This window comes from Platichthys flesus, chromosome 14, assembly GCF_949316205.1.
Source record: "Platichthys flesus chromosome 14, fPlaFle2.1, whole genome shotgun sequence".
NCBI lineage: Eukaryota > Metazoa > Chordata > Actinopteri > Pleuronectiformes > Pleuronectidae > Platichthys > Platichthys flesus.
Genome location: NC_084958.1, coordinates 21,366,698 through 21,390,913, shown reverse-complemented (window position 1 = coordinate 21,390,913; position 24,216 = coordinate 21,366,698). Strand labels below are relative to the sequence as shown.

At 42.4% G+C, this 24,216-nt stretch overlaps 3 protein-coding genes across 4 annotated transcripts; 1 reads left to right on the top strand and 2 right to left on the bottom strand.

Moving 5' to 3' along the window:
* Positions 1-461: 461 nt before the first annotated feature.
* LOC133968391 (zinc finger protein with KRAB and SCAN domains 5) lies at positions 462-3,489 on the top strand. Its single transcript, XM_062404388.1, has 2 exons — positions 462-801; positions 1,220-3,489. The coding sequence occupies exons 1-2, from the start codon at positions 462-464 to the stop codon at positions 2,134-2,136; spliced, it is 1,257 nt and encodes a 418-aa protein (XP_062260372.1). The 3' UTR covers positions 2,137-3,489.
* Positions 3,490-3,630: 141 nt separating this feature from the next.
* nectin4b (nectin cell adhesion molecule 4b) lies at positions 3,631-19,033 on the bottom strand. Of its 2 annotated transcripts, XM_062403818.1 has the most exons (12): positions 18,860-19,033; positions 17,452-17,805; positions 13,586-13,786; positions 13,230-13,397; positions 10,545-10,823; positions 8,138-8,255; positions 6,275-6,426; positions 5,858-6,023; positions 5,644-5,719; positions 5,350-5,409; positions 5,015-5,215; positions 3,631-4,722 (listed from the first exon to the last, which is right to left on the bottom strand). In XM_062403818.1, exons 2-12 carry the CDS (start codon positions 17,489-17,491, stop codon positions 4,450-4,452), a joined length of 1,734 nt encoding a protein of 577 aa, XP_062259802.1. In that variant the 5' UTR covers positions 17,492-17,805; positions 18,860-19,033; the 3' UTR covers positions 3,631-4,449. The 2 variants fall into 2 exon arrangements, with proteins under 2 accessions (XP_062259802.1, XP_062259803.1); XM_062403819.1 differs by lacking the exon at positions 18,860-19,033 and having other exon boundaries at positions 3,631-4,686; positions 17,452-18,422.
* Positions 19,034-19,790: 757 nt separating this feature from the next.
* On the bottom strand, positions 19,791-23,028 carry fcer1gl (Fc receptor, IgE, high affinity I, gamma polypeptide like). Its single transcript, XM_062404387.1, has 6 exons — positions 22,947-23,028; positions 21,848-22,156; positions 21,575-21,669; positions 21,176-21,202; positions 20,773-20,802; positions 19,791-20,566 (listed from the first exon to the last, which is right to left on the bottom strand). Exons 1-6 carry the CDS (start codon positions 23,026-23,028, stop codon positions 20,507-20,509), a joined length of 603 nt encoding a protein of 200 aa, XP_062260371.1. The 3' UTR covers positions 19,791-20,506.
* Positions 23,029-24,216: the final 1,188 nt, after the last annotated feature.

The window sequence follows — 24,216 nt, the reverse complement described above, 5'->3', positions numbered from 1 at the left end:
AAAGACATTTATCTTTGAAAAGAAGAAAATTACTCTCAAAAGCTGAAGCTCAAAGAACATTAGACAGTTATTGGATTAATTTGTGAGAAAAACTTTAAAGATTGTTTATCAAAATTGTAGAATGTAATAATGACGAAACAAAAAACAGACACGTGTCCATCAAGTTATTACTTTAATACTTTATCATAAAGCGAGGGTGAATTCTGTCATTTTCTCCATTTCGTCCTCTCGCGAACACCGTACATTCCCTGTCACGTGACCACGCCCCATTTCCTGTTGCTATTGTATTTCACTTCCATGTTTTTCTCCTTTAACATTGACGCTCATGCAAAGTGTGACAGTCGCGTCGCTTCCCACCGACTTATAAAGTTACTTGCCCGCCTCCCCCCCACCCTCCCCCGGTCCGGTCCGGTCCTCGTCGACCACAGCCGGCAGAGGCGCCTTAGCGCAGCGGGGGAACCATGGCCCAGTGTGCGGCTTTCCAGAGCAAGTTAGCCTCGGTCATGGAGCAGCTCGCCCAGGCGGCCGTGCTGGAGATCAGCCGGCTGTGGGAGGACGGGTTCGCCCTCGTGCAGGTTGAGCTGCGCCGGAGACAGAGCGAGATCGAAGCCCTGAACAAAAAGTTGATGCTGATGGAAAACGAGCGACTGACAGTGTTGAGTCAGATCACAAATATCTCCTCCTCCTCCTCCTCCTCTTCCTCCTCCTCAACTGCATCATCATTCTCCTCATCATCAGCATCTTCTTCTTCTTCCTCCAGGAGAGAGCAGCACAACAAACTGCTGCTGCCCACAGGTGAAGGTGAGGGAGACCGGGAATTAGAAAAGTAAATGTTAGAAAACTTTACTGCAACTTCCCCCATTCAGTATTTAAAAGTACTATTTTGTCTATTTAATTGTGTTATAAATACTGAACGTTTGTATACATGCGTGAAACTACATTATAGTGTGATTTACAGTAACTTATTTTGAGTCACAACAACTATAATGTCAGATATTCTATGTAAATTAAAAGTACTGTGTTGCTTTGACATCCTCAAATATCACTAATTAAAAGAAGAAACATTCTACAATTTGTTCTCAATTGAATCACTGATTGGAGTCTTTGTAGATTACACATTAATATCTGCATAATTAGTGCATAAGTCAAAATAGTCTATATTTAAAATATCTATTCAAGGGACCTGTCTGGATGAATAAAAATGCTTTTGTTGTTTCAGGGCCTATTCCAGATTCAGTCCAGACCTTTTGTTCTGATGCGGTTGTCAGAGAGAATCACACTCCACCACCACCACCACCACCACCTCCACCACCTGCTCAGACAGAGGAGATGCAGTGTGAGCAGCACAGGCCTTACCTCTGTCAAAGGGAGGACATGGACGACATGGACGACGAGGACTTCGTCAAGCTGGAGGATGAGGACGATGTCCAGATTGTGGAACAGATAGTGGACTCTGATCACAGTGTTAGTGACAGAGCCGGTTACCACGAGAGGGATCCTAACCCCCAACCTGCCGAGGTACTGGAAGAGCCAGAGAACCAGCAGTGGACGTCTGTGACGGTGGCCGACAGCGACTCAGCTGAGGACTCGGACTGCCTCTTCGAACCCAAGCAGCTCTCGCAACACCTGGACTCGGAAATCCTACTCATTCAGAATGCCTTGGACATCTTTGATAACTCAGCAGAGACGGCGTATTCGGACAGATTCCTGAGGGAAAATGGACAAAGTGCATCGAGCAAATCGAGGGCTCCTCTGACCTTTAGCCAACCTCAGCTCAGTCAACCTCGAGAAGCAATAAATCTCCCGGAGAGAGGAGTGTCCATCAGATTCCTCTCAGAGAAACAACAACAAACGAAACACGTGTCGAGTTTTAACTCTGACAGCCGGTTGTTCCTCTTAAATGACCCAGAGTTCCATAAAACTATGGCGAGTCGCCGCATTAAGGAGAAATGGTTCATCTGTCCGTTCTGCGGAAAGAGCTTCGACCGTATCAGCCACCTGGAGATTCACCAGCGGATTCACACCGGGGAGAAACCGTACACGTGTGATATATGTGGCAAGTGTTTCTCCCAGAGGAGCAACCTTCGCACTCATCAGCGGACTCACAAAGAAACTTTATCCCAAAATGCAATTTGATTCTATGTGTTTGAAAAGAAAAGCGAAAATAACCTTTGTGTTGTTTCTGTCTAGATGAATTAACAAATTATCTTTATATTTTGATATTACTGAGAGGTAATGTAGCTGACTAATATGGCTGTGCACTCACTTTAAACAAAAAAAAGAATTGTAATCTAGCTTTGTTATTTTTAAACTCAAGTGAGCAAGCAGATTTATAAAAACACGCAGGGGACTCCAGCTGAGCATTTTGACTTCTTAAAGGTCCTGTGTCTAGGACTTCAGGGGTTCTACCTGCAGATATAAACTTTAATATTTATAAGGTTTGCCTTAATATATAAACATCTGAGACTATTGCTGTGTTTTGGTTATCTTAGGGTTGTGTATATATATATATATATATATATATACATATATAAGGAGTGGGTGTGCTGTGTTGCTCTGCCTTCTTTCTATCAATCGCTTGCTATTGAGTGGACCTTTATTTATTTTTTCGTGAAGGCCACTGTAGCTTCTCCTACAAGCCGGGAAGGGGAGCGTGAGACTACGTGTGTTGAACTGGTTGCAGTCTGAATCATTAAATGCCACTAAATCCTACACACAGACCATTTTAAGTTTAAAGAAAATGACACAATTTGTTATTTAATATCTGGCCGATTTGAATTGAGTCACTATGTCTCAGAAAACTGTTCTCGACAACTAATTTACCTTCGATTGAATGTAAATTTAAATTTCTACTCGTTTAAAAGCAAGAAAACATTCAAAATTGAGTCGTATGTCATGAGGTCACAGCATCTGTGGGAAACTGATGTCATACTGGTTTGTCAGGAGTGGCTAACGTTAGCAGCACCAGCAGCCTTCTGTCCATTTAACAGAGTTGTTCTCTGTTGTCGTTTATTATTTCTGGTGCTGACTAGCAGTCGCAGCCTGGTTTAATCACTAAGTCGACTTATCGAGCTCGTCCCTGCATCAGAAGGTGTTGGACAGCAAAACTCTGCATGTTTGATCACACACTCTGATGTCTCTGTCATTATAGTTCTCATTCACTTTCAATTGCCTGGTTCACTTGGGGAAATATATCCATTTGCTTTTTTGACACCACTTCATTCTGCTTTACTGTCTGTACGGTAAATATGAAGCTTGAGTCGGCAGCTGTTTGGTTTAGTTCAGCATCAATCTACCAAACACCTCTAAAGCCCACTACCCTTATATTCACTGTACAGACACAGGTTGAACTGAAATGATCTAAACCTTTGGAAAGAAGGCAAATTAACATATGAAACTATTCCTCTAATACAGAGGTTCAGTAACATTACTGAAGTCTTCACTCCCCTCTGTGAGAATCCACTTTTTTCTACTTGTATCCAGTTAATTCAGTTGTTACGGAGCCGATGAGGTTCGAGGAAACACTACAATCTAATACAGCCGCTGCGATGCCCTTTATCCTCCAACACAAGGTGAAATAAGCTGAATTGTCCCAGGTTCTACAAAATAACCAAGACTTTGTTTTTAAAATTGCATTTGCTGTACTTTTATGAATAAACATTTCAACATTTACACATCAGGTTTTTTGTCTTTTCACTTTCATAGAAAACACTGGATGGATATAAAACATGTTCTTCTCCTGCAGGTTCTGTCCCAGTCTTCTTTTTCATGTCCATGTTCTGGTCCCTCGGGGTAAAAGGCTTCTCAGGCCTCTCTCTTGTTGCAGGTAACAATATTGTAAACGTACAACAACTCCTTGTCTCTCCCTCATTGTTATAATACACACATGTACAAATACACACGCTAACTTGTCGTCCGCAGCTGAATCCAAGCTGAAAATATCAAGGTTCTGAGAATAATTCACTATTACTCGACCAAAGCTCAGGAATTGTCTTTGTCCACATTGTCCTTCCCGAATGTTTTTATGTAAACTAACAGGACTCCCAGTAAACACTGTAAAAGGAACCATGAGTCCTTGTGTTTTAAAGGAGGTGAGGTTGTTTACATTTCAGTGTAGTGAGTGAAAAGTCAAAATCTCCAACTTCTCTATTTCTTCAAAATAGTTATAATTCTTACAAACTTCCACATTACTTCCCGATGGTTGAATCATCATCACCATCCCCTCATTAGGAAAAGTAATTATATTCCCAGTTTTTATAGCATTACAATAAATGAACACAATCTGAGAGGCCAGAGGCAAAGTATTATCAGTATTTGAGTTGTGCCTGGGGGAAAATAGCCCTCTGCTGTCTGTATGTACAAAACAAACATGTGATTACAAAGACATACGATTGGTGTCCATGCAGGAATGCAGAGAGACACTGTCTTCACATGGGGAGAGTCTGTGGTCTAGATAATCTGTCCTTTGGGGTGCAGCAGAATGGCGTTGGAGTGCTGTCTGGGTCTGAGGAATCCATTACTTAAGTAGAAGTGATTGGTGAGCGCCTCTGAGATCTGGTAGGAGCTGCTGCCGTCGTCGTCATCCTCTCGCTCCTCCTCCACCGACTGCGTGGGAGCCCAGTCCTCCACGCGGGGCGAGCCGCCTTCCCCGAGGTCCGGATCTCTGGGCCCTTCCTCCTGCTGGACCTTCAGGGGAACAAGGGACGAGGGAAGACCAGAGTCCTGTGAGAAAAAGCACATTAGGTTGTGATGCATTTATATATGTATATATATGCATCACAACGTATATATGATGTACCATTTGTTCCTGGATGAAATAAAAGCTGATAACTTGAAAGTGGACCTGAGATATAATTTGTGATAATAAACATAAACAGCTGATGAAATGTGGACGTCTGTAGCTGCAGCGTCACGGGTGTGTTAGTTTGTGTTTGTCATTCTTTGATCTGTCTCCATGACACTGTCCGGCCGATAATAAATGAAACACATGTCAACACTGATCTCCCAAACATACCAGCGACATGTTGCTGCTCTTCAGAAATGACTCCACCCTCCTCCTGCGCTCCTCCTTCTCTCCGTCCGTCTCCGTCTGTCTCAGGCTCTCCCTGCCCTCGTGCCAGATGACCGGACGTCCCAGCTCGTCCAGCTCCACTCCTCCCGGTGGACTCCACTTCCCACCCAGTGTGGACTGGCTGCCTTTGTAGGTGGGACGCTCCTGCAGGCGGAGAGAAGACGGTCACAACACTGACAACAACTGTGTCCAAGGACTCCTCTGAACAAAAACTATGCTCCACTACTAAAGTGTGTTATTAAATCTATTATTGTTATTATTCCCTTTGAGAAACTCACCAGGGACATTTGGCTGTTCTTCATCCTGCTGTCGACTCTGAGCAGGGCGTAATCTTCAGGCTGGAATAGATCAAGAAAGTGAAAGATGGTTAGTGAACATGAACACAAAAAGATGATCAGTAGGAGTTTATGAACTCTGCATGCTAAGTGTTTGAAGCTGCAGCAGCCTGTAATCATCGGCCTCCACGGCAGACGTAGCTGCTGACTTGCCAGCGGCTCCACCCCGACCACGCCTGGTCATTGGCGGGTGTGTCGACACCCTGCAGGTTATTGTTCTCTCTTAGTGTCTTTTACCTTTGCTCTGGGATCAGAGCTCACGGAGTTCAGTCTCCTGAAAGAGTTTTGTCTGGAGAAGCTGTTAATTTCGTCCCTGGGGAAAAGAGAGAACACATTTAGAGGGTTCACAGGAAAGGTCAACATGTGTAAATAGCTGAAATAGAGTTTATAAAATAGTTCTTATCACAGTTAACCCTATGCATAAAAAGCCTTTTCTCGTGTGTCCCCTCACGTCTTCTCAGTGAGCTGCCTCTCCAGCTTTCTGTTTCTGTTGCGATGGTGGCGGTTGACCAGCAGGACGACAAGGATCAGGACCAGGACCAGAGCGGCGGCCGAGGACCCGAGGACGATCAGGAGGAAGTTCTCGTCTTTGACGAAGCCCGTGCTCCGAGATGACTCTGAAAAAAAAAGTTGAGTTAGCGTTTGTTCACACCCTCAATCCATCACAAGGGGGCAGCAAATCTGCACAAATAAAAATGAGGATACGCTCAGGATTTAGATTTAGTTTAAATCTCAACTTGTAGTTTCAATCTTCTGATTTTCTCCTTCGATAATATCATAAACAAAATAAAAGCAGGACAAAATCCTCCTCCTCATTTACTCCTGTGTGGTCTCAATGAATAACAAGGCTGAGGCCCGTGGGATTCACCTGCTATTGTCACTGAATACTCTGCTTTTCCTGCTCCTGCAATGTTCTTGGCCAAACACTCGTAGACCCCGCTGTCATTCAAGCGGAGGGTCCGCCCGAAGACGAGTTTTCCTCCAATCACGGACACCCCATCTGGCAGAGCTCCTCCCCTCCTGTGGGCAATCACAGAAATCAGACAAGTCAATCATCAATTCACAGAAACAGAAACCTGTGACTCATTGGAGACAAAGAAAAACAATAGCTGTGACTTTAGTAACCTGTCTTCCACTTTAAGGAAATGAATATCTGATGGCATCTGCTCTAAAGCAAAATCACCTATCACGCAAAAAGTGGTTTGGACGACAGAGGAAGAAGAGCTGCAGAGGATCAGGGTCACCGCACGGTGTAACCACCAATTTGCACCTGAACCAAAACCTGCTGGGCTTACAACCAGAGCCCATTGATCTGAATAGACAGGCTAAATACTAGGTTTGTGGGATTTGAGTCCCGAGTGCCACACTGTGGGGCCGAGGACATGGCAGGCCACATAATGGAGAGGCAGTTTCTGATCAGTCCCACCGAGAGGGCTCATGTTGCCTCTGGTTTCACCGAAGCTGCAGCAGCTATTTAACTGCTGCTTTAGCCCCTTGAACAGGAGCCAGCTCACGTTTCTTTTCTCTAAAACCCCACCTAGCTTCTCTACCCGGCCTTTTATACCAGAGTCACAGGTGGAGATTGCATCTGACACCGAGGAGATGGTGGAAAGTGATACAGATTGGAAGTAAGCAGTGCGACTTTAGCAGCCAGAAGAGATTGCAATCTGTCTCTGACTGAAAGTGTAAATTCAGCAGCAAACGATTATCGAAAAGAGCTTTTAATGGTGATAATGAGTGAGCTTAAGAGGAGCTGGGAGGACGTGTAGCTGTCACTTCTCTGTCTTCACGCTACGTTAACCTTCAGTTGCCTGTAGCTTATTGTTTGATTGACAGGTAGGATGAGCATTATCAATCTTCTCTTCTTACTCTTGGCAAGAAAGATAATGAAAGCATTTCTCTACATGTCAAACTCTGGCTTTTGTTCTCTGCAAAAATGTCCCGTCGCATTTAAGCCAAATTACATCAGATCTACTCTTGGGACGTGTCTTTTCTGTCTTTCTGGCCCCAGAGACAAAGAAAACTAAACATGGAGAGGCAGCGTCCAGCTTTTACTAAATCTCAGAGAACTGATGATCCTCTGCAAATCTAAGTCCCTTCAAATCAAATAATTTGATGCCGCTGCAACGTTTAATCCTGAATAATCGTGATATTTCAGCATCGTCTCCGGGCTGAAATATCCTTCACTCAGCACGCAACATTCGATCATTGTGTGCACAGTCGTACCTGTAATGGCTGGTGCAGTGTCTCTAATTAAAGTGCAGACCCTGTGTTTTACCAGGCATTACAGTGATATTTAAAGCATGGCACTATGATTAAGAGCTCAGCGTGCGTCTCCTGCTCTTCCTCGCGTCGCTCCCTCCCTCGTGTGAAAAACGTCTCTTTCCCTCTTTTCACAACATGGAGTTGTGCAACGAGACACCAGCTTTTATTCTGCACTGAATTGATCGAGAGGAGAGAGAGCGTGAGAGAGAGAGAGAGAGAGAGAGAGAGAGAGAGAGAGAGAGAGGGGCGCCCTCCTTTAGAATCATGCACACTTCTTTGTTGTTCTCGGGTGTCTCGCCTACGTGTATGCGTGTTGGCATAAGTGGCTTATGCATGTTTTTCCATCACATTCCAGTGCCATGTAAAGAGCAGTTCAGCAGCACAGATAGTATTACACAGGGGGGGGGAGTTAAACCAGAAATACGGTTATGTACAGTGAGAGCATCACGCCGGCGGAGGACTGTACCGTGTCCAGGTGAAGTCCTGAGGTTTGGGGTTTCCTCCGCTGTCACACACCAGCTCAGCGTTCTCCAGACCCGCGAACCAGTCTCCTGAGACACTGGTGATGGTGGCATCTGGGGGGTCTGACACAGACACACACAGAGTTTTCCTTTTTAATATATTTCCCAAAAATGGTTTGTCTTATTTGTATAAAATATGAAAGTAGAAGGTCACTCAGAAGAACACATGCAGTCCTTTAAATATGACACCGCATTAAAACTGACTAAATCTGGATTTATGTTTGGATCTGCACCAAATTGCACATGGATTATTCTCAGAGACTCACAGTGTTGAAGTGTTCACATCTGCAAACAGGTTCTTCCTCAGATCACGTCACACCCGATTCCATAGAAATCAGTTGGGTAGTTTTTGCGTAATCCTTCTAACTAATAAACAAACCCAGAGGAGAAACACAACCTCCTTGGCAGAAGGAATAAGCTTCCCAATGCACAGGTTGTTATTCTAGTGACATAATTACATTTCTATAACGTCTGAGCTGAACGCGTGTGGCAGACGGCGGCAGAGTGTCTAGATCTGAAAGTGACAATCTGAGGTATCACTTGGTTTCGGCTGGCTTCCTCTCACACACGCCACTTTCCTTCCTGTACACAAAATGTAAAGTGTTGCTATCTGATTGACTCCAGGTCGATCAGGGGAATTAAACCTGTTTCAGATAATGTGGTACAAGCCTCCGTATGTGTGTGTGTGTGTGGGGGGGGGGGGTCGCCTGTGCTACAAGGTGAGCGTAGTCTAATTTACTCTTTAACAACACCCTTTTCCAGGGATGTCAGATCACTTCAAAATAAAAGGCTTGAAATCAGGAGTCACTGGTCAGAGTAAAGTTTTCAAAGAGACGCTGAGTCGTCCCGAGCATTTTGGACAAAGAGCATTTGTTGAGTAGAGAAGTTCAGGTGACTTCGTGTTACTCAAACACTTTTAGTGACGGATCCAAATGGACAATGTTTAGTCTGGTGTCTCCCATTTATCTTCAGCGGCAGAAGGTGAAGATGAACAAATATTCCTCTCAGGGAATCCGGAGGGGAAAATATCTCACTGGTTGACTCTACTGGGAAGAACTGCACACACAGTTCCCTGTGGCCTGATTCCATAGCTAACACTTAACACTGGAATAGTAACAACACAATGAATTCTAAAACATTGCCGTCCTTTGTATTTTTGCCATATTCAGAGCTAAATTCACTCATTTAGGTTTCACCACAAACATTCTTACAGACAAAGCAGAGATGTAGATGATAACATTCATGGTAATTTAAGTGTCGGCGTTTCTCTTAGTGTCGATGCCAACTCACCGACACACCTAATGAAACACAGTCATTAATGTTATTAGCTCCACGTTTACTTTGGCTGCTGTGGGAGTCGAGTGTTGGAACAGTTGCATATTCATATGTGACTGGAAAGTAAAGTGTTGGTTACCAGGACAGGGAGGGAACGTGAAAGATAGAAAGACTTTATCATAATAAGTAAAATATAGGGTTAGGGTTAGGTAAGGATTCAGCTGAGCTATGTTTGCAGCTGTAAAAAAAAAGAGATGTGCTCGAGCTTCATTCTACATGTAAACCAAAACACTTGATGTGGCTATTTTCCCACAATGCAGTGCACAAAGGAACTAAAGGTTGTTGTGGTGGTTTCAAAAGAAAAATGAGTAGACTGCAGATGGTGGTGAGTCAGTTCCAGGAAGTATTATCTGTCTGTGTGTCTGTGTGTCTGTCTGTCTGTCTGTCTGTCTGTCTGTCTGTCTGTCTGTCTGTCTGTCTGTCTGTCTGTCTGTCTGTCTGTCTGACTGTCTGTCTGTCTGTCTGTCTGTCTGTGTGTCTGTCTGTGTGTCTGTCTGTGGGTCTGTCTGTCTGTCTGTCTGTCTGTCTGTCTGTGTGTCTGTCTGTGGGTCTGTCTGTGGGTCTGTCTGTCTCTCTGTCTGTCTGTCTGTCTATCTGTCTTGTTGTCTTGTCATTTATTTTTTTCTAAACCAGCATGGGCCTAATGAGGTTGAAATATAATATGTATCATATTGTATCTTATCTCTCAAATCAAGTATTGTATCATATCATGTTGTACTGTACCATCATCACCACACCCTCCCCCCTGGGGAGGGCGTGGTGCCACACCCCGGGTGCCACACAGGTGATAGAGCAGGTGCTCTGCAACAAGAAGGTTGCCGGTTCGAATCCCACTCTATCCCATCTGCATGCCTAAGTGTCCTTGGCAAGATACTGAACCCCTAAATGGCCCCTCATAAAAATGATGAGTGTACTAAAAATGTAAGTCCCTTTGGATAAAAGCGTCAGCTAAATGACATGTAATGTAATGTAATGTAATGTAATCATCATCCTCATCATCATCCTCATGGTACTCACACTGAACCTCCAGGAGGTTTGAGATCCTGCGGGGCCCGTTCAGACCCGGGTGCCACACCAAGCAGTCCAGCTTTTTGCCGTTCATGCTGCGTAGTGGGTGCAGGGAGAAGTAGCTGGACACGGAGCCGCCCTCGCTGGTCCGGTTCTGGGACTGGCCCGGCAGGTCGGTGTCCCAGGAGAGACGGGGAGGCGGGCGGCCCACCGCTCGGCAGGAGGCCGCCACACGGTACGACTCCCCCTCCTTCAGTATGACAGGGTCCAGGGTGGAGATGGGTAAAACTGAGAGAAGAGGGGGAACAGGGAGACTTTAGGATTTCAGGTGCATTTAAATACAGCCCGTACTTTCTTTTATGAATCAAAATATACTTTCTGTTGCAGTTTTTCACAAAAGTTGCATATGAATATGTGTTAAATCTCTAGAGAATAAGCTTTATATTAAATAAATTGTTTTATTCTCTCCAGGCTCCAAATAAGTATTTTTTTACCTTTGTTAAAATCCAAGTTTATTCTCTATGTTGCAATTGAATGTTTCATATCTGTATTGTTATGTGTTCTACTTTTCAAAACCACAGTAAAAACATTCTTTAAAAAACGAATTCCTTTCAATCTATTAGAAACGATAACCTGAACATGTTCCTGTTGCCCAGGTTAGTTCTGACATTTGGAGCTAATCAATACTTTCCGATTACTGCTCAAAGCTAATCTGTCTTTACCTAAAAATATTTAAATTGACTGTAATTAGATCAATTAAAACCAGGAATTCACAAAACGTTTTTGAATGTTTTGGGAGTGAACAGATGTCAGATTAAAAAGATTTGAAAGACCTAAAACATCCTGGATCAGATAGAAATAATCACACAATCAAGAGTAGAAGAAAAAGATGTGAGACACAATCTTTAGAAACCCAATGGAAGTGATGCATCTCGAACTCAAACATCAACACTGTTGCACAACGACTCTGTTTTGCAAGAGGGCGAAAGTCACATGGGATATTTTCACATAAACACATTTCTGTTTCCTCAGTCACGAACAGGTTTGACGTGATTGGGATTCACGCCCTGATGGTGACGGCTCCATTGTCGTAAATACTCAGCGTCTGTTTTCTTCCACTGGTGTTTGTCCGGATTATTAACGCAGGAGGGAACGAAAAACCTGTAGTTTGAATTAGCAGCAGGAGCTTTGATGGATTAACAGACAAAGAAAAGGGCATCACCAAGTTTTATAAACGGAACCCCCCCCCCCCAAAAAAAAAACACATGACGTCAAGGTGCCGCCCATATGGGTTGGATTGACAGCTGGTGTCTGGGATGGGCTCTCACTGATTCATAGGCACTCAGTAAATAAACCTCTGACACAAATCGAAAAGAAAACTGAACCAGGTTAAAAGAGGAGTGGAGATAACAATTCTACGTGTATTCTGAATTACAACAATTATATTATATCAGGGTTTAATCTACATTTTCCATATCTGGTAGTTTTTTTATCTGAATTAGTCTTTTAATTGCATTTTACATATGTGTAAAATGTGTTCTGTTTTACTTCTTTGTAACTTTTATGCATCAACCAGGAGTTTTTTTATTTTGTATAATATAATGACAATAAAGGCGAATGTGACTTTAGGTTTTGAGTGGGAATAATAAAACTAAAAATTGTATTATGATTCCTGATAATAGAAATTTAAGAGAGTGTTCTTTTATGAAGAATCACTTTAAACCTGCACAACCAGATTGGATGAGCAGGTTTTATTGATGTATGGACAGTGTGTGTGTGTGTGTGTGTGTGAATGTTTAAAGAGTGAAAGGAATTCATTGGTCAGTTACTCGTCAGTTGGTGTGTGTGCGAGTGACGTGCTGGGACACGCTCACTTGTTGTCAGTGCTGAGGTCTTGCAGCTCAATGAGAAAGTCGTTAGGAACAGAAATTCATGGCTCCAGGTTTTACTTCAAGGAGAACAAACCTTCCCACGGCTGAAGAGTGAACGAGGAGATTCCTCAAAACTCGGTGACAGAGAACAGTTTGGTTCAAATACATCGAGTTTATCCTTGAAGTCTAAGTAAAGTGTTGAATACATGTATTTCCTTGTAAATTCAATGTAAAACCCAGTTCTTTATTACTCTTTATTTGCCGTTTGCTTTTATTCTGAATATTTTACTTATGAATTTGTGTGTATTTAAATGAAGCTAGAAGATCTGTAACGGCCTTTGAGGGAAACTTGGGTTATTGAGCTATGTAATTGTACTTGGCTTGGAAGTTTGTCACAAACTCACATTAACTAAGGTTCCAACGGGTTCATCTTTTACAGTTAAAACATCCTCAGCACTTTGCATGAGTCACCAACGAGCTGGAAACCTCTTGGTTTGAGCTCCGGATCAGTTGAGATCAGTTTCTATAGATTTGGAGCCTGAAGACTGTCTTTGTGTTTTGAACTTGGTATTAAGAAGATTGCTTGAATCTAAAAGATGCAATGTAAAGTACATTTTGTATATTAAAACCTCAGATACGCTGAGAGTGTGAGCGTTTGTGGGCAGGTTGCTGAATTCCTCTGGTTGGCAACTTCTCCCTCGTCTTGTATGAAGGTGATTATGGTTTAAATATCATTACAGCAGCTCTGATGGGATTAGAAAAGGTGTGGAAAAGAGAAGAGAAAAGGAGGAAGAGGAGGAAGAGGAGGATAAGTCTTTCTTACTCCAGACAGTAACAGTGATGTGCCTCTCAAAGTTTCCGTAAGGGAAGGCGGAGATGTGGCAGATGTAGCTGCCCTCGTCCGACTCCTCTGTGTTGGGGATGAGCAGAGCAGAGTTTTCTGTGGGGCTGCTGCTCTCGAACTTCACCCGACCAGAGTAACGCCCGAACTCTGAGAACACAACACAGATGGATCAGGGCTGGTACTTAAAATGAACAGCATATGTTCCATCCATCATCTGGAGCTGAATATCGTGCACATATCACATCTCAGTCCTGACAGATGCTTCAATGAAGAACACTACCACAGAACACTAATGGAATGTTCCTCCACAGGAGCCCAGACTCTGCAGGTTGTACCTGTGTGGCCCTCAGAGAAGTGGGCCGTGATGATCTGGTCCTTGCTGCCGTCCGCGAGCTCCTTGTACCAGGTGACCTGCACCACCTTCTCCCCCCCCACCGGCTGGTAGTGGCAGGGAAGCCTGGTCTGACTCTCTGCCAGCGAGCGCAGGGCGGTGTGGGGCTGAGGAGGCTCCACAAAGTCACCGTGCACCTCCACCACTGAGGAGGGACGCAGAAGAAGACAGATTTATAGTGAGAATTAATTCTGAAGATTCACTTCCAGTGTAAACACTAAGCATTACTGATTATAAATTCAGGATTCATCCTCTAGGGACCACGAATGTCTTATTTAATAATTGAGATAAAACACTAAACATTTACGTGTTTAGCTTCTCAAATATGAAGATTTGCTTCTTTTCTGTATTTTTATCAGTTAATTACCTCGACCCCTGTTCAATTGCTTGATTGTTGCTTTGTTTGACTGTTTGTCAGGAGGATTATGAAAAAATTACTTCACAGATTTGCACAAAACTTGGTGGAATGATCGGACGTAGGCCAAGAAAGAAAGAAATTAAATTTTGATGCGAATCAGGACAAAGGGACAGATCCAGGATGTCTAACAGAGACTTTCAAACACTTTCATGGATTTGTCATAAAGAAATTCATGAAACAATCTTTTATATTTAGAGATCTGATATCTACGAGTGCGTCCGTCCATCGTGTATAAAACTCTCCCTATAGAGGAAGACAGGAGGCCTTGGTGAGACGTGAGGTTTACTCCACACAAGGTTTATGTATAGACAGACAAACACATAGAAACTCAGTCACACCTGAACCAAACCCAGAGTGTGTGTTGACACTGAGACACAGAGAAAACACCACAGTCTTCAGAGAGCAGACAGGAGGTTGAAGGTTTGACGCCGATCTTCCTGCTGTGGCGCGACGGAGTTAAGAACCTGAACAATGGAGCTTTCATTGGAGTCTTTAAAAGCACAAATGTTTTCCTGTTTGTTGCAGGAGCTGGTAAACTGGTACCCAGTGACATGATTTAATGTTAACACTGTGGATATTTAATATTAAACTGAATATTTCCTTAAACCTTTGTCTGATTCTGTTTTAAATGTTCATTTATGATTTGTTTGTTTTTTTATAACATCATGAGCACATTTCTAGTTTGGATGAATCATGGAATGATTACTTTCCATCAAATCTTTTAGTAGATCAAACCTATTTCTCTATGTTCAACAGTATTTTATGAATCTTGACATATTGGCAAATATCTTTTTCTATTTATAATCAATTAAGTATTATTTCAAATTAATTATTGTCAGTGTTGTTATTGTTCGCGATAGATAGATAGCTAGCTAGCTAGCTTCTCAGGCCCAGGACTCTTCCCTCAACAAAGATTGGTGAGAAGTGGTTGTGTTGTTTTTTGCGTTATACTGCTGGTGAATAAGGAAACAGACACAAGACAATGGGTTGTTACAGCTCCAGTAAAATCAAGGCATCAAACGTGTCGGCCTGTATCAGTGAGGTGTTTCACCATCAGATCGATGCGTCACTGTCGACTAATGACCGAGAGCGACCGAGCTTTATCTCACCCGGTCGTGAGTCCACATCAAACCGTGAGACTCAAAGGAGTGAGTGTGAGAGAGAGACACAACCACACCGCAAACAGGAGAAGCCAAACATTCGCCCTTTGATTTCTGAGGTGAAATACTTTTTGTTTGGTTACTGATTCAAGGGCTTTAATTAATGATTAGACCGACGGAGCCGATACGGAACACAAACTCCCACAGATGAAATAAAGTGAGGAGCCATCATCTAAACAAGGGGAGAGGGAGAGAGGATGGGAAACAAGGCCGAGGTTTGATGTGAACAGTGTTGGTGAGAGAGAAACTTTGGAATCACTCATTCAAGTGACACGAAGGAGAGAGGCCGAAAAACAGGGGGAAGGGAAAGGAAAGGAGGAAAGAGGTGAGAGCTTCAAGTGAGATAAAGATTGAAAGAAAGAGTTAAACACACACCGACACAGACACGCACACACACACACACACACACACACCCACAATCAGACAAACACGAGTTCACTCGAATGTCACAAGCTGCGATTCCAGCTTTTCCTGTTCACTCAGGATGGAAGTGACTCCCTCACACCTGAGGAGGAGGCTGCAGGTGGAGTGGTCGTTAGAAGAGAGACCTTTAATTGACACAGAGGTTCCAGTTCCTTTGTGGGATCGATGACCTTTTGAAGAATTCAACAAAAGCAGCAGAGCCTCAAGAAGAACACCTGAATTAGTCACAGATACTGGAAGTGACACATTGGGCAAGAAGTTCTGATTGGAGCCGTAAGAATGTGGCCGAGCTACATTCTCTTAGGCTGCTTCTGTCTCCACATGTGCAGGGACGAACCGAACAAAGAATGAAGACAACTCAAGATTACATCTCGAAATCTAAATCGACAGGCATCAATCTGCTGCTACAACTTTCTCATGCTCCCCCCCCCCCCCACCCCTATTCAGCCACAGGAGCGTTTTAAGGCCCAGCACAGATATCAGGTGATCAGGCTCAGTGACTGAGATCCAGACCAAAGTGCTGGATGTGGTTAGAGCCAAGTTCTTCTGCACCAAACTGGGACAAACCATTTCTTTGTGGACATGTTTGGGGTTAATTCACGTAGTTGAGATAAGAAAGGGTCTTTGTTGGAAGTTGGAAGAACACAACTGTCTAACACAATGGTTCTGAAGCTGATTCTCCTCATGTAGGTTTAAAATGATCAAATAATTCACAAGACCAAGTAAAATCTTGATCTTGTTCATCATCTGGTCTCAAGGATCCAGTTCCCTGGTGTTGTTTGACTCACAATACATAGCTGTATAGAACGTGTGGCCAAAAGTATCCGGACACCTCCTTCCATTGTGGTACTCGGCGAGGGCCGGAAATCAGAGGCTTCATGAAACCGGCCTGAGACAAATGCTTTGGCCACATTGATTATTAATCTACAGGGGGAAATACTGTTATGTTTGTTCCATTCATAAAATGTTACAGTATATAACGTATGGACAAAAGTATGTGGATGCCTCTTTCTATTGTGACAGTTGCCTTGGGCTTGAATAACAAGGCCTAAACCAAACTGTGGACAAGTGGCTCAGTAGAGGTGTCCAGATACTTTTGTCCAAAGTGACGATCAATGCATTGCCGTAAAAGTTGTATGGACAAAAGTACGTGGACACCTCCTTCTACTGTGGTCGTGATCGGGATCAGAGGCCTGAACCAAACTATGAAGACCAGGCCTGAACAAATAGAAAAAGGTGTCAACATACTTTTGACCACATGTTATTTATTGTAACCTAAAAAGAAAAAGAACATTCATACATTTTCCTGTCATTAACAAACGGGAACAACACAGCACCAAACATACTTTTGGCCTCATAGTGCAACTACAGCAACAATATCCAGACAATAACTTAGTGGATATGGCTTCATTTCTGAAGGGACCCTGTCAACACAACACAGACACACACACAGACACACACAAACACAGACACACACACAGACAGAGACACACTCAGTCTCCAAGGGATTTTAAGTCTATAGAAACATTACTTAAAGTACCTCAAAGTGACACAAGCTTCACTCCAGGTGCTCATGATCACATTTGAGTGTATTAATAGTACATAAGAGGAAGTTTCCATTTAGTGCCATTATTTCAACATTTCATTTATACATAAATTTACTTTTAGACTGTAGCCACTTCCAGTAGAGTAAGTTGAGTTTCCAGCTCAGTTGGAACCAGGCAGCAGAGCTCAGAGCTCAGACTGACACTGAGCTGCTGTAAAACTGTTTCCTTGTTTATTTTAAATCAATCGAAGCAGAAAACTCACCAAGCAGGAGGAGCAGAGTGAGACTCCTCACACACTGCATCTCTGCTCCTGGAATCAAAGAACTGCTCTGTAATCCAAAAGAAAGTCCTCCGGTTAATCCTGTGGTTGTTGATCAGCTTCCATGATCGATATCTGAGTTCAGGTCAGGCCGGAGACTGGTGCAGGGGTCAGACCGAAGACTGGTGCAGGGGTCAGACAGGAGACTGGTGCAGGGATCAGTCAGGAGACTGGTGCAGGGATCAGACAGGAGACTGGTGCAGGGATCAGACCGGAGACTGGTGCAGGGATCAGACCGGAGACTGGTGCAGGAATCCGGCTGGAAGCACCGGAGTTCACCTCAGTGTGATGAACTCACTGGGGAAAACAAAGTTTGGTGCAGGAAGCTGCAGAAGCTGCGAAGTGTCTGGACTTCATGCTTCTGCAGCAGCAGGAGGAAGAGAAGCAGCTCAGCGGGAAAGTAAACACACTAACAAAGTAAACAAACAGTTTGAACTGTGTAAGAAAATAAGAAGCGTCCCAGCAGCAGAGAGCAAACAGAGTCTGTCAGTGACGCCCAGAGAAGAACAAGAATCCGCAGGTTGAACTCTGTACACCTGTCTGAGCAGGCCCCGCCCACACGCACTGCAGGACACGCCCACGCTGGTTGCTGCGTTCAGGTGAGGCGGAAAAAATCGGACACTTTACATTTCTGAGCTACATCCTGTTTGAAATGAATTGGTGCTGTGTTGTTTATATTTTATTTAATTAGTTACAAACATTATTTGTTATCCTTTGGCTCAGTTATGATGAACCAGTTTTTTACTTAATGGTCAAACACCAACGTTTGTTTCAGTATTATGGGGCTCATGGGGATCAAATATCCAACTAATCAAATTAAATATGATGCATATACTGTATAATATATATTATTTTCCTAAATGACATCTACATAAACAGATGGTAACAGTTCTCACTTGGGTCTGTGTATGAATTAAAATTCATCCGCAGTTTCATGTTGTAAATTAATAATGTCACTTTAGGGGTTATGGCCTTACTTTATATATTTTATCTATTATATAAATTTTATTTAGATATGTTTACGTATAAATAAATGTTACCTTGTATAAATATGAGAAAAAGGGAGTAAATAAGAAGTAAATAGTGACTAAATATATATTGTTTCTTTTTATTGCTTTTCTTATGTGTGTTGTTTTTATTGTGTTTTTATGTTTTTATGTTTCTATGTTCATTGTATGCACCAATAACCAGAGAAAATTCCTTGTAGGTGTAAACCTACTTATCAATAAATACTTTCTGATTCTGATTTCATTGTCTACTGAGGTTAAATTAAACCTCATACACAGACACAACTACACTTTCCCAGACCTTCTCCACAATATACAAACAATACAACTTTTCTGTTGTTTACCTGCATGAGTCACGGTGAGCAGAGGAAGACGCTTCACAGATAAAACCCCAGACAAAAGAGAGCTCGATCCACATGCAGGTATAGAAGCTGCCTGAGATGGTGGATTAAGATGAGACTCGTTCTATTTCCATAATATACAACACACAACACGACAAGTCCGAGCTGATCGTCTCCTGGAATAATCCAAAGTTTATAGTATAGAGAAACAGCAGCAGCAGCAAACACAAAGAACAAACAGGTTTATTCAGAGTCGTTTATTTACTTTGTGACAAGGAAAGGAAAGTTCCACATGTTTAATGAGAATCAGGAATAAAGATCATGTGAATTCCTCTGAAAACATGAATATTCATACAGATAAAAACTGCCTTCAAACACAATCGTGACCCTAAACAGAGTGTATTGTTGTGTTCTTTGCCTCACACACTGGGTATGTTGCAACAGTTGAGCAGTTTGTGTGTGTGTGTGTGTGTGTGTGTGTGTGTGTGTTACCCTCGGGGGTAACAGTGCAGCCACAGCTCGCAGGCTCCTGTCAATCTGTTTCCAGAATGTTTTCAGTGATATAATTAAAACATTTTTCCAAGTGACAGTGTTTGATGCCGTCTTGTGCTGCGGCTCATCCGCTTCTCAGTTATTAATGAACATTTTTTAGATAATATTATATGAATTACTATTATTTATTTATGATGTTATATCTAATGTCTGGATTCTCAAACTAACTATAAACACTTGTTTGTTGGGACATTTATTTTTGGAAAATCAAAAGAGATTCAATGTTCGATTTTCTCATAAATTAAAATTATGTGGAAAATATTAATGAATTCAAATGTGTTGTTTTAAATTACTGTTTCCAAGAATCGCCACAAATAATCTAAAAGAAATATAACACATTCAAAAAGAGTAGTTTTTCAACAGACATGAAATTGCTTAGACACAACTTTCAAACTATTTAATATGAAAAGCAGCTTAATGTTTCAAATCAGAATTTTACACACAATTGAAGCTTGTCGAGTCAAAAAAAAAAATATTCCAGGTTTTGCTAAGTGTTGATCATGCGAAGCCTATAAAACTGGATTTGAACTAATCAGATTCATTTGTAGGTAGATTTTAGTCAATCAGCAAAATATTTAATGATTGAAACATTCTAGTTCTAATTTATTCATTTCAAATTCCCTCAGTCTTTTCTTTCCTTTAGATTCTGGAACGAGGAAAACATTTTAAGACCTGGACGTAAGGAAATTGTAACTCTTCCTTCATTTCAGACATTTTCTCAAATTAATTGAAAAAAATAATTCGCTGATTAATTGTTAGTAAAAATAGATCTGAATTTGTGAGGTTAAGATATTTCCCCATTTTCTAAATAATCAGAAGTAAAAAGAGTCAAATGATCAGACACAAAAGATAAACTTCTGTTTTCTTAGTAACACAGTGAAACTCTTCCACACGACTTATATTAATAGCTTTAGCATTTCATGGATGAATGACAGAAAGATGGGAAATGTTATTAACAATAAAATAGAAAGACAAAAATATATATATCTATATATTAAGACAGAAGAAGCACAAGCCCGCTGCAGGTCGGAATGACTAAATATACAATACATGTGTGTGTTTGTGCTCAGCATCATCTTCACAACGTCGCTCTGTTGATCAGACAATCGCCTTCTTCCCGATGGTCTCATATGTGTCGGCACTGGGAGCGCGCAAACCCTGCAAACACACACACAGACACACACAGACACATACAGACAGAGAGACACACACACACACTTACTTCCTGCTTGTATTTTTTCCAGCCAGATGAGTGAATTTAATAAACATCTTTAAATATTGTGTTGTAAACTGTCACTTTTCAATCATGTGCCATTAAAAGTGACTTTTTAAGGTTGTTTTCTTTTAAGAAGGAGAAATCTCACCTCGTAGATGCCTCCCTTAACCGGCTGCTTCTGAGAAGGGAACAAAGTTTCACAGAAATAATCTGAAGCAACAGTTTCTTAATACATTTGGACATATCAACCTCTTTTCTAGACAAACATAGGCTGTGTTGATCAATTCTGGGTAAATGTTTGAAACAGGAAGTAAGAAGCAACACTTGTTTGGTGTGAACGTGGTGGAAACTGTGTGAAGGGTATAAATAATGAAGATCGGTGGTCAGCTCGCTCTCACAGGAAGTGACTGCGGAGTTTGGTTCTAAAGCACAAACTAGGAAATACCACAGAAATAAACCAAAAGCTTTACAAAGAAATATGTTCCCAAATGACGTTTCACTCCCTTACACAGCTAGGTTTTAAGAGTTAAAATATAAAACTTTTATTTTACCTCAGGGTGATTGTTGTCTGGAACCATCTGTAAAACAAACAGACAAATATCTTGAAATATTCACACAATATTTATATTTAATTTACAATCCAATGGGTGAGTTAGTTATTTATGGAGAAATATAGAGAAAGACATTTAACCAGGGAAATTTAAAGTAATTAATATAGAAATATATAGAAAGTTGTTTATCTAGAGAAATATCACGTTTGACCTAGTTTAAAGAGGTATTAATCTATATTTCTATAAACTCTCTGAGCATTTTCAAGACTATTTCCTCTTAGAGTCCAGAGAAATGTGATTCTAGAGTCTTTAAATGTTTCTAATGAATGTGTTCAGTTGATCGTTCTGTGTTCTAACATCCATCAGGGTGGAGTGTCTGTTGTTCCTCTTTATTCTTACCCTCAGTCGGCAGTACAAGACGGTCAGGATGAGGCCGTAGAGGATGAGGATCCCATCCAAGATATAACATACGTTCATGTCGTCAATGATTCCGGCTGCACAGAGAAAACATCACAACCTTCATCTCTCATCATCGTCATCATCGTCCGGCAGCGTCTCAGAGCCACAGTTTAAAACAAACCCATCCATTAAAGAGCTGAGAGAAGTGAACATCTCCCAGCAGTGACCAGTGCCTGTGGGACTGAGCATCAGACAGGTGAGGTTCTGACCTACCGGGGGGGGTGCTGCAGATGAGACGGAGGGTCGGAGCTGCTGTCGCTCTGGTGTCGGTGAGAAGAGCCTCTGAAGTGAGCTCAGGCAGCAGCGAGCAGGAAGTCCGCAGCTCTCTGTCCGTTTGGTAGCTGAGAAACCACACGCCTGCCTCGCTGCCACCCACCCCCACCCCCTCTTTCAGAGGAGTTCCTCTATTAAAGTCTTGAGTAAAACAGTCTGTGTCTATTTCAACACAATTCACCGGGAAACAGAAAGTCAAATCTGTCTGAAGCCGTGTCGCAAGGCCACAAATATCAAGAAACGACACATCTCACACAACCGACTTCTCATTTCTTTAAAGGGCGATCAAGAGCGAGCGAGAAGACAAAGATGCATAAGGAATAAATGGTTTAATAATTGAAAAATGCATAACACACTATACAGGCTACAGTTACCAAAAGGAAGGAAATACAAGACAAATCTTCATTTTTTTTTTACAAGCCACTTTGCTTTTCAAATGTAAAAACATTCGGGAAAAATTGCATCGTCTTAACTTAGGCACCTTAAAAATGATAGAAAACAAGTTATTATAAAAAGCTTTGGAGCCTGAAATAACTCTAGCATGCATTTAAAAAAAAAAAGACCACACAAATCTGCATTGTGATCACTCCGGTGAGAAGTCGTACACGTCAGACCTGGTATTTGGAGAGGAACAGGCTTTTAAAACCACATTTTCACTGGGAAGGAACGGTGGACAGTCGGTCGTGCCGCGGCTCAGCGAACAGTAAAAAGGTAGAGAGCGTCGGGCCAGTGTCAGGACAGATGTGGCCCCGACGCCGCTGCTGCACATCTGGAGGGTGTAAGGCCGAGAGCGGGAGGAGGCGGCGTGTTCACTGTGCTGGGGGCAGCCTGTGGCACAAGGCGGGGGGGGGGGGGGGGGGGGGGTGATGCGCTGCAGTGAGGACTTACAATCACACGTCTGGTTTGGGATTCTTTTTTTTTGTTGTTTTAGAAATGCACTTAAAAAATAATGACAAAGAAAAGTCAGCTCATAGTTTGACTACAGCTGCCGGTTCAGTACTGGTCTCCTCACGTGTTCACCTGGTATCAACATGCAAACCTGCATCTGGTTTCATGAGCTCACACGAGGAGGCTGGAGTTGGATCCTGCTCACACTCCCGGGATCTGATCATGAAATCCATTTGGCAATTGGGACATTTGCAGATTTAGTTGTTTTTAGTGGATTTGCTACAAACGCTTCGTCACAGAATCTGATAGGTCAGCGCTTTGAGGATACATGGTTTTAAAAAGGTCCACTTATAGCAACTTCCTCTTTCCAGAGCTGTCGACCACGTCCCATGACCTTCCTCCACATGGAGCCGGCTTCATTTCACAGGTGGCTGAATGTGGATGACGTAACCTCACATCTCTGGTGTTCACTACATTAAAACACAGATGAACGACCTGTGACCCTGAACATTTGATTCATCGACCAAATGTTTCTCTGTAACCACTGAGCAATGGCTTCCTGCGAAGATTACAACTTGTGGTGGAGAGCTACAGAGACAGTGAGAGCAGCTCGGAGACATTCTTCGTCTGAACCGGTCCGAGAGACAAACCGAGCAGGACCGAAACCTCTTGTTTTCCTTATTTACAGGCACGTGCAGTGAAGGATATCAAGTACCGAGAACAGACGACGTGACCGAACCCGAGTATCGTTCAAAATGTTCTGTCCAGAATCCACTTCACAGGTGGATTCATCTTCAGCAGGTTTTTTTTTTTTTTTTTTAAGAAAGCGGCAAATCTGTACAACTGCACCCCCCCCCCCCCCTCCCCTAAAATAAAACGATATAAATAAATTGATCTAACGGGGTTGTCTGTGTTCAGCTGAGTTTGATGAAACTTATTCCACTTTGAAAAAACCACAGAACTGAGCCTTCCGAAAGTTAAATGTGAGGTTGTGTTTAGAGATTTACATCAGTAGAAAGTCCTTGTCCACATGTAGGTCGCATGTTTATACCAGGTGTTTGTACTTCCTGTTAAAAATGAAATGTTAATAGTATAAAAAAGGCCAGTGTGGAATAAAACTGAAGCTGCATATTTAAAACAAATCACGAACACACACAGTCCGGAGAAGCAACAACTCAGGAATGTTCTTCCATTTTTTCTTTTAAGTCCGATGAAAAGCACAGTTTGGCCTCGAGGCCGCGGAGAAGCAACGTGTTGATTCCACACGACGCTTCAGTCTGTCAGTTAAAAAACATTCTCACCCTCGAATGTAAAAGTAAAAATAAGAACAGCCCTCGTCATCTGAAAGAGAACAGGGAACTAAAGGCAGTGGTACACCGGCGTTCATTCAGAGCCGATCTCCAGTCGATGTGTTCTCATCA

Excerpts from the sequence above, each read along its gene's own strand:
- LOC133968391 (XM_062404388.1), top strand. The coding sequence starts at position 462 with ATGGCCCAGTGTGCGGCTTTCCAGAGCAAGTTAGCCTCGGTCATGGAG. Across the intron at positions 802-1,219 it reads GCTGCTGCCCACAGGTGAAG|GGCCTATTCCAGATTCAGTC; the intron begins GTGAGGGAGACC and ends TTGTTGTTTCAG.
- nectin4b (XM_062403818.1), bottom strand. The coding sequence starts at position 17,491 with ATGCAGTGTGTGAGGAGTCTCACTCTGCTCCTCCTGCTTG. Across the intron at positions 10,824-13,229 it reads CATCACTGTTACTGTCTGGA|TTTTACCCATCTCCACCCTG; the intron begins GTAAGAAAGACT and ends CTCTTCTCTCAG. Across the intron at positions 5,216-5,349 it reads AGAACAGCCAAATGTCCCTG|GAGCGTCCCACCTACAAAGG; the intron begins GTGAGTTTCTCA and ends CTCCGCCTGCAG.
- fcer1gl (XM_062404387.1), bottom strand. The coding sequence starts at position 23,028 with ATGGATTTCATGATCAGATCCCGGGAGTGTGAGCAGGATCCAACTCCA. Across the intron at positions 22,157-22,946 it reads GCTCATGAAACCAGATGCAG|ATGTGTCGTTTCTTGATATT; the intron begins GTTTGCATGTTG and ends CGGTTGTGTGAG. Across the intron at positions 21,203-21,574 it reads TCTTGTACTGCCGACTGAGG|ATGGTTCCAGACAACAATCA; the intron begins GTAAGAATAAAG and ends TTTGTTTTACAG.